The 12789-nt window shown below is 49.5% G+C and overlaps 1 protein-coding gene across 1 annotated transcript in view; it reads left to right on the top strand.

Moving 5' to 3' along the window:
- Nucleotides 1–12789, top strand: part of LIN7B (lin-7 homolog B, crumbs cell polarity complex component) — a 516755-nt gene that overhangs the window by 276513 nt on the left and 227453 nt on the right. The window contains exon 4 of the mRNA XM_040327611.1: nucleotides 3520–3729. Within this exon, the coding sequence (XP_040183545.1) occupies nucleotides 3520–3729 (210 nt within the window). The remainder of the gene's footprint in view (nucleotides 1–3519; nucleotides 3730–12789) is intronic.

The raw sequence follows: 12789 nt of genomic DNA on the forward strand, positions 1-12789 counted from the left end.
CTGCAGACAAGAGCAGGCAAGCTCGGAGGAAGAGCAAGAGTTCCTGGAGGACCCCAATTGTGAGCCATGGAGCATGGTATGTTTTTTGTATGAATTTAGTTAGTATATGACAAGTATAGTAATAATGTTAAATGTATGTTACTATTGTTCTAAATTCTAAGTGAATCTCCTAAGTTTAGGGATAAGATCAATAGTCAGTAGTGGCAAAACAGGATGGGGACAAAATTGCCCAATTAATAATGTTTATGAAGGAGTGGGTGGCATTTTTCAGATAGGCCAGTAGGGGGGAGTAACGCAATACACTTGCAAGGGGTCCCAGATGGAAAACACCCTTTTTGAGTACTATCTAGTTGACACGAAATTTAATAATTATTTTTTGGGGGAAAAGGCCACTTATTTCCTAAATTAGGCTTGCAACAACCCAAATAATTCCAGGGGGACCATGTCTGAAGGTGTGTAAGGGGCCACATAATTAGGGATGGCGACCCTGTGTGTAATATATATTGTCATTCAATTTGCATCACTCATGATTTTAAAAATGTGTGTGATTAATGACAAACACAAATAAAATATGTTCCTTTTTTTGATACACAGGCAGACCAAAGCCAGGAAGAGACAGGGCCCACAGGGAGCCAGGAAGAGACAGGGCCCACAGGGAGCCAGGAGGAGCCAGGGCCAACTGCAAGGCAGGAGGTGGCAGAGCCCACTGGGAGCCAGGAGGTGGCAGGCCCCAGTGGGACCCAGGAGGCACGCCGGCGGGATACCATCTCCCGGATCCCTCCATTCCGCAATCCCAATAAACGGCTCAGGAGTATGCAACAAATGGAGGAGGAGACCCAGGGCCTGCTTCGCCAAGCTACTGCAGCCATCCGAGAGCCGCCCAGTGAAGTTGAGGGGTTCGCAGCGCTCATTGCAGCCAGGCTCTACAATCTGGAGCAGAGCCAGCGTGTGCGCTGCGAACAACTCATCTTCAAAGCCATAAGCATGGCATCCCTGGGGCAGCTCGATGACGACACCGACATTGTGCGGATTGCTCCTCCTGTCCTTGCTGCTCCTCCTGCTCCTGCTCCTGCTCCTCCTCTTCATGAGGCTGCTCTGGCTCCTGGCACTTCATCTCCTCCAGGAACCCAGCCCCCAAGGACTCGGGCTACAGGGAAGGCTGCAGGGAAGACTGCAGAGAAGACTGCAGGGAAGGCTGCTGGGAAGAAAAAGCCCAAAAAATAACACGGTGCCCCTGATGGAATTTTAATGTGGACTCACAGGCTGAATTTGTGGCTTCGGGGACCCTTGTTTTCAGAAATATTCAAGCATGCTCTAAAGTGCTGCCTTCCTTGGCATCTTTGTTTTTATTATGTTGTGTTTTTGGGTTGCCACCATTTTTTATTTGAATTTTTCAGCAGAATAAATGAAATGTTAATTTTTCAGCCAAATTTGACCATGTTTCTTTATTGTAGATTTGAGAGATCATTATTGAGTGGGCAGACCCATTCCCAAATAAATATTGCAAACATTAACAAGGTAAAAAAACATGCTTGTGGGTGAGTTAAAGAAAAAATTAGGTTGTTGCAGCCACTTCACACACTCCCAAATCAACACAAAATAGAGATTAAAAATAAAATTGGTGACAAAATAAAAATCAATAAATAAAAAGGTGGACCAATATATATATTTAAATTTTTTAAGATGGAAGATACAACTAAATAACAGAACACAAACATAAACATTATCAAACAAGAAAGAAACGAATTAAAAGCTTGTCATAACTATGTAACAAGATCAGCCGCAACAAACGTCCATTTCTGGGTAGCAGTTAAAAGCAGGGGTTAAAGAAGCGCTTTCTTTTCTTGTCTATAAGCTGAAAAAGACCTTAACGAATGTGCTGATTCCATTCTGAACAGTCGTTTTACATGAATGAGCGCTGCCGTCTCCTAACTTGCTTCTGAGCATGCGCGGGCTTAAAACGACGTTTTTACGTACACACGGTCAATGTTTAGAACACAGAAAACGACGTCGGCCAAAAACGACACATAAAATTGAAGCATGCTTCAATTTTTTTGTGTCGTTTTTTAGAAGACATAAAACGACGTTTTTGCCCACACACAGTCAATTAAATTGACGTTTTTCAAAACGTCGTTTTTTTTCATCGCAGAAAGCGATGGTGTGTACGCGGCATAATGCTGACCAGAACTTTCAATCACATTCTAATAAGGCCACATGAGTGCTGGCTATGGGTCAGTGTTCTGCTTCTGAAAAATCACAAAACTGCTTTGAAGGAAAGAGAGAAACATGAAATCTTCTGTTGCTGATCTACAATGCTAAAAATTCTCGCTGCCTGGTTACCATGCTAAACCGTTTGCTTCAAGTATCTAAACTGGCACAAAAATGCAGGTTATGGCTCCTGAGTTTTTTTTTTTTTATTCTTTATTTTTAAAGAAGAACTATACAGAAACAATGGCTTACAAGCAACAGAATTACATATGCAATCCATGGAGATGTGATCTATAAGTTAAATACAAGGAAATCACAATCAATCACATTATCCATTCTTCCATTGTGGCCAGTGGTCCAGCACAAATGTAGATAGGAGAACTGGAGAACTCAAGAACTCAGAGTCCCACTGAAATTTGTGACCTATCAATCACACTTTAACAGACTATCATACCCACTCCCTTTCCCTTTCAAAGACATAAAGCAAAATATTTCCATTATTGATATGGGCCAGCCTTTCTCGACATTTTAAACAGAAATTATTGTGTAAAATAACTTTTCAGCCTCATGCAACTCATGATACATTAGTGTGATGTCAGTGAGAAAAATGCTCCTTACACTTGAGGTCATTGGGAAGAATCTATCCCTAAGCCCTGGTTCACACTGGGCTGTGGGAGTGAAGCCGTGCGAGTTCAGCTGAACTCACACGGCTTCACTCCCGCTGGCAGTCCCGATTTCGGCCGCAATTTAAGAGACATCTGTGCAGGTTTCTGTAAATCGCGGCCCGAAATCGCAAAAAGTAGTACAGGAACTACTTTTTGAAATCGGTGCAGCGCCGCAGATGCGGCGTCGCACCGATTAGGACGGTGTCATTGCCGACAATTGCTGGAAAATGCCGCTGATTTGAGATGCGATTTTACATGTGAAATCGCATCTCAAATCGAAGCAAATCGTACCCAGTGTGAACCTGGGCTTACAGATAGTTAAAAAGATCAATGGTTTTAGTGAAAACGTATCTGGGAGGCAGAAATTGCTCAAGGGACACCTAGGAACCTCTGGAGGAACTTGAGTGTTCCATGGAACTCCTGGTTGAGAAACCCTAAAATTTACTTTTTATTCAATTTTTAAAAAGAGCAGGGTTTAGAGTACTTTGTATGAATATTGGTCACATCAGCCAATTTTCAGAGTTTTTGCTTTTAATTCTCTAAATGGGTTATAGATGCAGTTTATTTTCATTGGTGTCATGGCAAAGCATGGAGAATTCTGAAAAACTGTTGATGGGTACTCTAACTTTTTATTTTTTCCTTTTAGGCCACGGTGGCTGCTTTTGCAGCTAGTGAAGGTCATGCCCATCCACGCGTAGTTGAACTTCCAAAAACCGAAGAAGGACTTGGGTTTAATATTATGGGAGGAAAAGAACAAAACTCTCCTATTTACATCTCACGTATCATTCCTGGTGGTGTGGCTGATCGCCATGGAGGGCTGAAACGTGGAGATCAGCTCCTGTCTGTCAATGGTGTGGTGAGTAAATCTACATGGAAGTTATAGTAGTATTAAACCCGCCTACTTTTTTAGTTTAAAACATTGAGCACAAAAAAAATAAACATTTCCCAGTAAACTATTTGTTAAACTTCTTACCCCGCCACTCACAGTTTAGAGCTTTCAAAGCTACTGGCTTTTGCTCCCTTAGTGCTGCTTCCCTTAATTTGGTCTTCATAAGAATGAGTTAACAGTGGACAGTGCACTGCAATCGTCAGTCTGTTAGCTTAAAAATGGGAGGGGGGAGAAGGGGTGGTGAGGAGTGTGTGTGTGTGTGTGTGTGGGGGGGGGTGTTAAGTCGATGGGGAGTGCTTGCCATCCTAGATCTTAGTTGGAGCTTGTGTGCTGAGGATTCAGGCGAAAACTTAGGCAGGTCAGGACTTCAACGGATCAGGCAAAGCGGTACACGATCGAAATCCAGAGAGTGGCCAAGCAGGCGGAGGTCATAAACGAGCTGGCATTGAAGTACAAAATCAGCAGGCTAGAGAGTAGTCAGGAATTCAGGCAGGAGTTCATACACGGAAATCAGAGTCACAAAGCTTATCACAACACCCAGGGAACTAGTCAACACAAACGGGCACTGAGAGATAGGAAGTACTGCCATTTATGGGCTGCTTTGTTTGTAGATTGTCGACCAGGAAGATCCCGGTTCAAATACATCCAGGTACATGACAGGGCCCCCTCCCCAGTGGACCTCCCAGGGGGCCTAGCGGGGCCTAGTGGGAAAGGAGGCATGGAAGTTTCAAATAACCGCATGCAGATTTTTAGCTGGAACCCAGGAATGGTCTGTGACAGGATATACATCCCAATGAACCAGATACCGAAGGCCATGACCCTGTCTTCTAGAATCAAGAATCTTGGAGACTTCAAACTCATTTTGTCCATCAACAAGATCAGGAGGAGGTAGCTGTTGCATTCTTGAGTAGCGATTGAAAATTGCTTTTCTCTTCCGTTCATGGACGGACACAGCAGCCTTTGACCTTAGGGTTATATCCGCTTCCTTCAGGAGATTTAGGCAGAAAAAGGGACTTTAAGTGTTAACAACACTTTCCTCAGTGCAGCTCCTCCCAGGGGGCGTGGTTCCCCAGGTATAACCCACACCCTGCTCTAGCAGCTCCAGTTTCTTTCTGCCTAATGTCAGGATAGGACAGGCACTCTGGAGTCCCTGTAGTCTGGAGATTTTTTTGCGATTTTTTAACTTTTTATTATTTTGTTCCTGCATTTTGAATCCTGTGATTCTTCTATCAACAGCCGACTGGGTGACAGGCTGGGTCTTGACTCTTGTAGTCCCCCCATCGAGCGTGTGCTGGCCCTCAGCTCAGCTCTGGGTCGTCCACGACAGGCCCCATTGCTCCAGGGGTGGCCGGGGAACTACATGTTCCAGGACACACATATGACCGGTCTCTATGGCCTTGTCCCAGTGTGTCTGGCCGACAGCCATGCCATTAGTGGATGTTGGTTCTGTCTAGGATACCTCCAGCTGGTAGTCGCAGGATGGATAAGTAGTGGCCCCTTGCCCTGGCAAGGTGGTTTGGCTGGTCTTTTCCCTGGGGAGGTCGACTGAGGGTCCGACCTGCTTTCCTCTCTCCCTTTCCTCTCCCTCCTTCCCCAGACTGGGTAGCGGCTGTGAGGGGGGCCTCCTGGGGCTTCTTTATTCCCAACCGGGGCCCGTGTGTTGTAAGGGACTGTGTTTTTTCTCTGGGGGTGCTGCTGTGTGCTGCTGTGTAGTGTTAGGTGTTTGGTGCATCACTGGGGAATTTATACTGCTCCACGGCCGCCATTTTGCCGTCGTCACGGTTTACATAGCTCGGTGGCCTTTTTTCTGTAGCCCGCTGGTGATTTTTACCTCAGACGGCGGCCATCTTGGAAATGTATTGGCCTCTTGTGACAGTTTTAGCACTGCAAAACACAAATCTTCCCTGAGGTGACAGATGCAGCACAGCCAGCACATCAGAGCACACCTCAGGTTTTCAGCTCTCTCTGTACCCGGGTGGGGTGGTGAGTCCCTGGGAGGCCTCTGCTTCTATTTTTGCACCAGGGAGGTGACTGGTGGGTTGTTCTGCCTTGCAGTACACAGCGGTGGGGCAACATGGAACCTGAACCTGGTGTTTCTGCCCCAACAATGCCCGAGTTATACTTTAATCCCCTTGCCCCTGCCGCATCTGTTGAGGCAATGTCGGCTGTCCTTGAGGCGTTTCTCGCCAGGTTTGAAGCAGCTAGTGCCCAGAAGGGGGGTACAAAGCACCCCCTCCCTGAGCCTGCTTCTAGGGATGTCTCTGACACAGACTCATTGCCAGCTGTTGCTTCAGAATCTGGTTCTGTAATGTCAGATGATGCAGGCTTAACCCACACGGACTGTGAGGATGACTCTGTCTCAGGGTCAGTGAATGATAGGGAATTTGTTGGAGCTCTTATTTCTGCGGTGCGTGATACTCATAAACTTGAGGATTTGGCAGGGGCACCGGATGTGCCGGTCCCTTTTGGGTTCCGCAAACCGCCCAGCACCGCAAAAGTATTTCCCTGTATTCCATATTTGGAGCAGTTGCTCTTTAAGGAATGGGACACGCCACAGAAAGTTTTAGCTGTTCCTAAAAACTTTGCGGTCCGTTATCCCTTTGAGGAGGGCTTTTTGAAAAAGTGGGTCTCTCCTCCATCAGTGAACCCTCCCATGTCCAGACTGAGTTAAGCCACCACATTGCCTGTGGAAGGGGCTCCCCCTTTTTTTATGGACCCCGCTGATAGGAGAGTGGAGGTTGTGGCCCAGTCTATGTTCACAGTTGTGGGTTCGGCTGTGAGACCGGTTGTGGCCGGGTCTCTGGTGTCCCAGACAGTGACTGAACGGGCAAAGTTGTTGCTGGAGGAGCAGGATGCTTCCGAGACCTGCAAGGACCTGGCTGAACAATTGGTTCAGGGTCTTAAATTTGTTTGTGAGTCGGCCCTGGATATGCTTCCCTTGCTTTCCAGAGCCTCTGCCTATGCGGTGGTACTACGCCGCCTTGTGTGGCTGAAATGCGGACCAATCCTCAAAGAAGGCTTTGGTGGATTTACTCTTTAAGGGTAAGCGGCTTTTTGGGGCGTCCCTGGATGACATCATTAAGGATGCCACAGGTGGTAAGAGCACACTGCTCCCACAATCTGGGAAGGGCAAGGAGCCTCGCCGTAGGCAAGGGCTCTCTTTTACTAACCCAAAGCGTTTTTTTTGTGCGCCCAGTGTGGCGGGAAAGAATTCGCAAAGGTGCTAAGACGCCCGCTGCAGGGCAGAAGCGTCCCTGGTTCCGCAAGCCTAACAAGCCTGCAGACAAACCTGCTTCCGCGTGAAGGTCTGCCCGTGTCTCGGGTGGGGGGCTGGCTCCGCGAATCCGCGACTCGGTGGAGGTCTCTTCTCTCCGACCGTTGGGTTTGCAAAGTAGTTTCCTCGGGGTACAAGATAGAGTTTCCCTCTTGTCCACCGAACAGATTTTTTCCTTCCAATCTCCAGCTTCCTCCGGTTCGTTGGCAGGCTCTGTCAGGGGCTGTCCAGGATCTACTGGACAGGGGAGTGATTGTACCAGTTCCCTCGTTGGAACGGTTTCAAGGGTTCTACTCCAATCTATTCGTAGTCCCCAAGAAGGAAGGGGTCCGTCCAATCCTGGACCTCAAGGCCCTCAATTGTTTTGTTAAGGTGCAAAAATTCCGGATGGAGTCGGTTCGCTCGGTAATAGCAGCACTCCATCAGGGGGACTTCCTGGCATCCTTGGATATCATGGACGCATACTTACATGTTCCCATTTGCACAAAGCACCAGAGGTTTCTGCGCTTTGCGATCGGGGAAGACCACTTTCAATTTGTGGCCCTCCCGTTCGGCCTAGCTTCGGCACCATGGGTTTTCACCAAGGTGCTCGTCCCGATACTGGCCCTGCTGAGACACCGAGGGATTGCTATCGTGGGATATCTGGACGACCTTCTCCTGAGAGCTTCCTCAGGCTCAGAGTTAGAGGAGGACGTGTCTATCACGTGTCAGACTCTCCAAGAGTTCGGCTGGCTTCTGAATATCCAGAAGTCAGTGATGGTTCCGTCTCAGCGACTGGAATACCTGGGGCTAGTCCTGGATTCCACGGAGGTGAGGGTTTTTCTCCTACCGAAAAAACTCCAGACACTGCATTCTGCGGTGCAGCAGTTGTTGACCCAGAAGTGGTCGACTCTTCATTTCTGCATGAGAGTTCTGGGTCTGATGGTGGCCTCTTTCGAGACAGTTCCTTATGCCCAATTTCACACCAGGGAACTAAAGAAGGAAATTCTGTTACGTTGGGACATGGAGTTGTGTGTATAGGATTGTATTGTGTTTTTTATTTTGTTTATTTATTTGTGGTTGAACTGGATGGACTTGTGTCTTTTTTCAACCAGATTCAGTTGAGTCTTCCAATCAATGTACTGGAGCTCAGAGCAATCAAACTGCCTTGCCAGGTGGTCCCTGGAGCTGCAGGGCCGACCGGGCGGTCAGGATCCAGTCCGACAACGCCACGGCCGTGGCGTACATCAATCATTAGGGAGGCACACGAAGCTCGGCTGCAGCGCTGGAAGTTGCGCACATCCTTTGGTGGGCCGAAAGGTCCATTCCGGCTCTGTCGGCCGTGTACATTCCGGGAGTACAGAATTGGCAAGCCGACTTCCTAAGTCGCCAAACACTGGACCAAGGAGAGTGGTCACTCCACCCGGAGGTGTTTCAAAGTCTGTGCCAAAAGTGGGGCACTCCAGACGTGGACCTCCTAGCGTCCCGTCTCCATATGAAGGTGCCACGGTTCGTGGCCAGTTCAAAGGACCCGTGGGCGGACGCGTCGGTTGCACCTTGGGGTCACTATCGCCTAATTTATGCCTTCCGTCCTCTGAAGCTTCTTCCTCGCCTGCTGCGCAGGGTGGAAGCTGAAGGGATTCCAACAATCCTGATCGCCCCAGACTGGCCGCGCCGCTCCTGGTACGCGGACCTGGTGCGTCTGGTGGCAGACGCCTGTAACAATACGCCAAATTAGTTTCAGGTTTATGGATCGCAACTGCGGAGACTTCTCAGGTTCGAACCCAGGTTTCACTCTTAACTCAGTTAAGAGTTTGGGTTCTATCATCACAGCCGCAGTAAAGTAAATAGTGCTTATTCCAGCATAAGCAACATTAAAGTGAATCTTGGTATTAATGGTATAAGGATAAGTATAGCTGCAGTAGTGGGACTGCACACTAGGGGTTAGTAATAAACATTAACATGAGAGCCGCACAGGAGGGAACCAGGAAGTAAGAGGGTATTCGGAAAGAAGGAAGAAGCGAAGAGAGTTTACTGGGAAAGAAGCAACTATAGTTGTACTTAAAGCGGGAGTTCACCCAATTAGTTTTTTTTGTTTTTTTTTCCCCTTAGATTCCTGCTCGTTTTGTCTAGGGGAATCGGCTAGTTGTTTTAAAATATGAGCTGTACTTACCGTTTTCGAGATGCATCTTCTCCGTCGCTTCCGGGTATGGGTGTCAGGAGAGTTTAGTAGACCAGTACTGTGTGCCTACACAGAGGAGACCAAGACTGTATGCAGTGAAATAAAAGGTGTTTATTTACATGGTGAACAAAACATGTGGGACAACCAGTGCACAATAAACAGCAAACAGTATATACAAACAAAGGGAGATACCGTATCCATAAACAAAGCCAGGCCGAGGTCATACACGTGGGATGTCAGCAGATGGGTGAGGATGGGGACAGAACAGAGCAGGGAGCGGACGGATGGACGGGCTGCGAGGTAGGAATCCAAGGGAAGCAGGAAACAGGGAGGAAATTCCAGGCAGGGATCAGGATCAAGGATCAGAATCAGGGTCCAGAAATCAGGGTCAGGATACAGGCTCAGGATCAAGGTAGTAGACCGATACCAGGGCGAGGACTGATTACACACGCCGGGGATATATAGGAGGCTTGCTAATTGCGTTCAGGTCACACCTGAACGCAGGAAGGGCTGTATGCTCCATACTGCCAAGAACCCCCCGCTGGTGGACGCCAGCACTGCAGCCCAAGCATCACATAATACCACCAGGGGAGAGCTCCCCCGGCAGTCCAAGACTGCTGGGAGACACCTGGTGGTGGGCCACAGTACTGCACGCCAAATACCAGGCAGTAACACCAGCGAGGGGAACCTTCCCTGACAGTACCCCCCTCAAAGGAGCGGCCTCCGGAGGCTCCAACTAGCTGTTGCTGGGGAAAGTCCGTGGTGTCAAGCCGGGCAGCAGATAAAGTCACATCAGGTTGGGCCGGAGGAAGGTCCAAGACCTTAAACCGGGCAAAGTGCAGCTCGAGCTGGGCAGCGGGTACGGACATCTCAGGCTGGGCAAAAAGTACATCAAGCTGGGAAGCAGACAGGGGCAAATCAAGCTGGGCAGCAGACTCCGGGTCATCGAGCTGGGCAGCAGGCTCCGGGTCATCGAGCTGGGCAGCAGAAAGAGGCTCCGGGTCATCGGGCTGGGCAGCAGGCTCCGGGTCGTCGAGCTGGGTAGCAGACAGAGGTTCCCGGTCGTCGGGCTGAGCAGCAGACAGAGGCTCCGGGTCGTCGGGCTGGGCAGCAGGCTCCGGGTCGTTGGGCTGGGCAGCAGGCAGTGGCTCAAGAAGTTGGGTGGTTGGCACTGCAACGTCAGGCGGGGTAACTGGCACGTCAGGCTGGGCAATTGGAACAACAGGCTGGGTAACTGGCACTGGAACAGGCTGGGCCGCTGGTACAGAAACAGGCTGGGCCGCTGGTACAGAAACAGGCTGGGCCGCTGGTACAGAAACAGGCTGGGCCGCTGGTACAGAAACAGGCTGGGCCGCTGGTACAGAAACAGGCTGGGCCGCTGGTACAGAAACAGGCTGGGCCGCTGGTACAGAAACAGGCTGGGCCGCTGGTACAGAAACAGGCTGGGCCGCTGGTACAGAAACAGGCTGGGCCGCTGGTACAGAAACAGGCTGGGCCGCTGGTACAGAAACAGGCTGGGCCGCTGGTACAGAAACAGGCTGGGCCGCTGGTACAGAAACAGGCTGGGCCGCTGGTACAGAAACAGGCTGGGCCGCTGGTACAGAAACAGGCTGGGCAGCTGGTACAGAAACAGGCAGGGCAGCTGGTACAGGAACAGGCAGGGCAGCTGGTACAGGAACAGGCAGGGCAGATGGCACTGGAACAGGCTGAGCAGATGGCACTGGAAGAGGCTGAGCAGATGGCACTGGAACAGGCTGAGCAGATGGCACTGGAACAGGCTGAGCAGATGGCACTGGAAAAGGCTGAGCAGATGGCACTGGAACAGGCTGAGCAGATGGCACTGGAACAGGCTGAGCAGATGGCACTGGAACAGGCTTAACAGATGGCACTGGAACAGGCTTAACAGATGGCACTGGAACAGGCTTAACAGATGGCACTGGAACAGGCTTAACAGATGGCACTGGAACAGGCTTAACAGATGGCACTGGCACAGGCTGGGCAGATGGCACTGGCACAGGCTGGCAAACTGGCACAGGAATGTCAGGCTGGAAAACTGGCACAGGAACATCAGGCTGGCATACGGGAACTTCAGGCGGAGGCACTGGCCGGATAGCAGGTAGAGGTTTGGCAGGATCAGGCTGGTTATCAGGTTCAGCTGGCATGCAAGCAGACTGGAGCAGGTTGGTTGGTGTGGAGACAGGTTGGGTTACTGGCAGGATCGTCTTGGTTGGGAAAAACTTTCATTTTTTCTTGGGCTTAGCCACAGAAGCTCTGTAGGTAAGGGGTGCAGCAGACTGGAAAGGAGGATTGGGATATGGCAGAGAAGAGGGAACAGTAGCTGGAGGAAGTTTTTGTGGGTTTGTAGGCAGCTGAGAAGAGACAGGTGGGTTGTATGTAGGATAGGTACAGGGAGCAGAGACTGGGTATTGGTATCTGGTGGGAAGCAGTGTATACTGAGCTGCGACTGGGGTTGCCATGGGTGATGGGAGAAAAGACTCTTGAACAGGTAGGTGTCTGATGGTAGAAGTGGCTTGCTGTGGGTTTGTAGGCAGCTGAGAAGAGACAGGTGGGTTGAATGCAGGATAGGTACAGGGAGCAGAGACTGGGTATTGGTATCTGGTGGGAAGCAGTGTATACTGAGCTGCGACTGGGGTTGCTATTGGTGATGGATGGATAGATTCTTGGAAAGGCAGGTGATTAATGGCAGGGCTGGAATGCAGTGGTTTGGCTAAAATCAGGAGATCTGACCATGCCTGCAGCACAGGTTGAACAAAAGCAGGTTCACACACACCCTGTTTAATCAGAGACTGCACTGAACTAATGCACTCAGACAATTTCTGCTGGGAACAAGAGGAATAATGTTCATCAAAAGAAACTGGATCATCCTCTAATAACCATATCAATGATTCAACTTGGTCACGACTGAAGGGAGGAGAGAAATCATCACTACCATCTGGGATGAACGACAGGGCCGGTTTAACACATAACTGGATTAATGGCTGAATATCATCTTAAGACATATAACCCTGATCCACCATGGAATGGGCTGATCTGATGGCTTCCATCAGCTGGTCACATGTCCATCCCTCAAAAACCTGCCGACAATACTCCATAAGTGATTTCATTGAAATCCATCTTCAAAAAACGCACCGCAACAGGATGGTTCCTCAATGCAGGCACGTCTGGTCAGGGATGGCCCTGGTATACTGTCAGGAGAGTTTAGTAGACCAGTACTGTGTGCCTACACAGAGAAGACCAAGACTGTATGCAGTGAAATAAAAGGTGTTTATTTACAAGGTGAACAAAACATGTGGGACAACCAGTGCACAATAAACAGCAAACAGTATATACAAACAAAGGGAGATACCGTATCCATAAACAAAGCCAGGCCGAGGTCATACACGTGGGATGTCAGCAGATGGGTGAGGATGGGGACAGAACAGAGCAGGGAGCGGACGGATGGACGGGCTGCGAGGTAGGAATCCAAGGGAAGCAGGAAGCAGGAATCAGGAAACAGGGAGGAAAGTCCAGGCAGGGATCAGGATCAAGGATCAGAATCAGGGTCCAGAAATCAGGGTCAGGATCAAGGTAG

The sequence above is a fragment of the Rana temporaria genome, chromosome 10 (assembly GCF_905171775.1).
Source record: "Rana temporaria chromosome 10, aRanTem1.1, whole genome shotgun sequence".
NCBI classification, from domain to species: domain Eukaryota; kingdom Metazoa; phylum Chordata; class Amphibia; order Anura; family Ranidae; genus Rana; species Rana temporaria.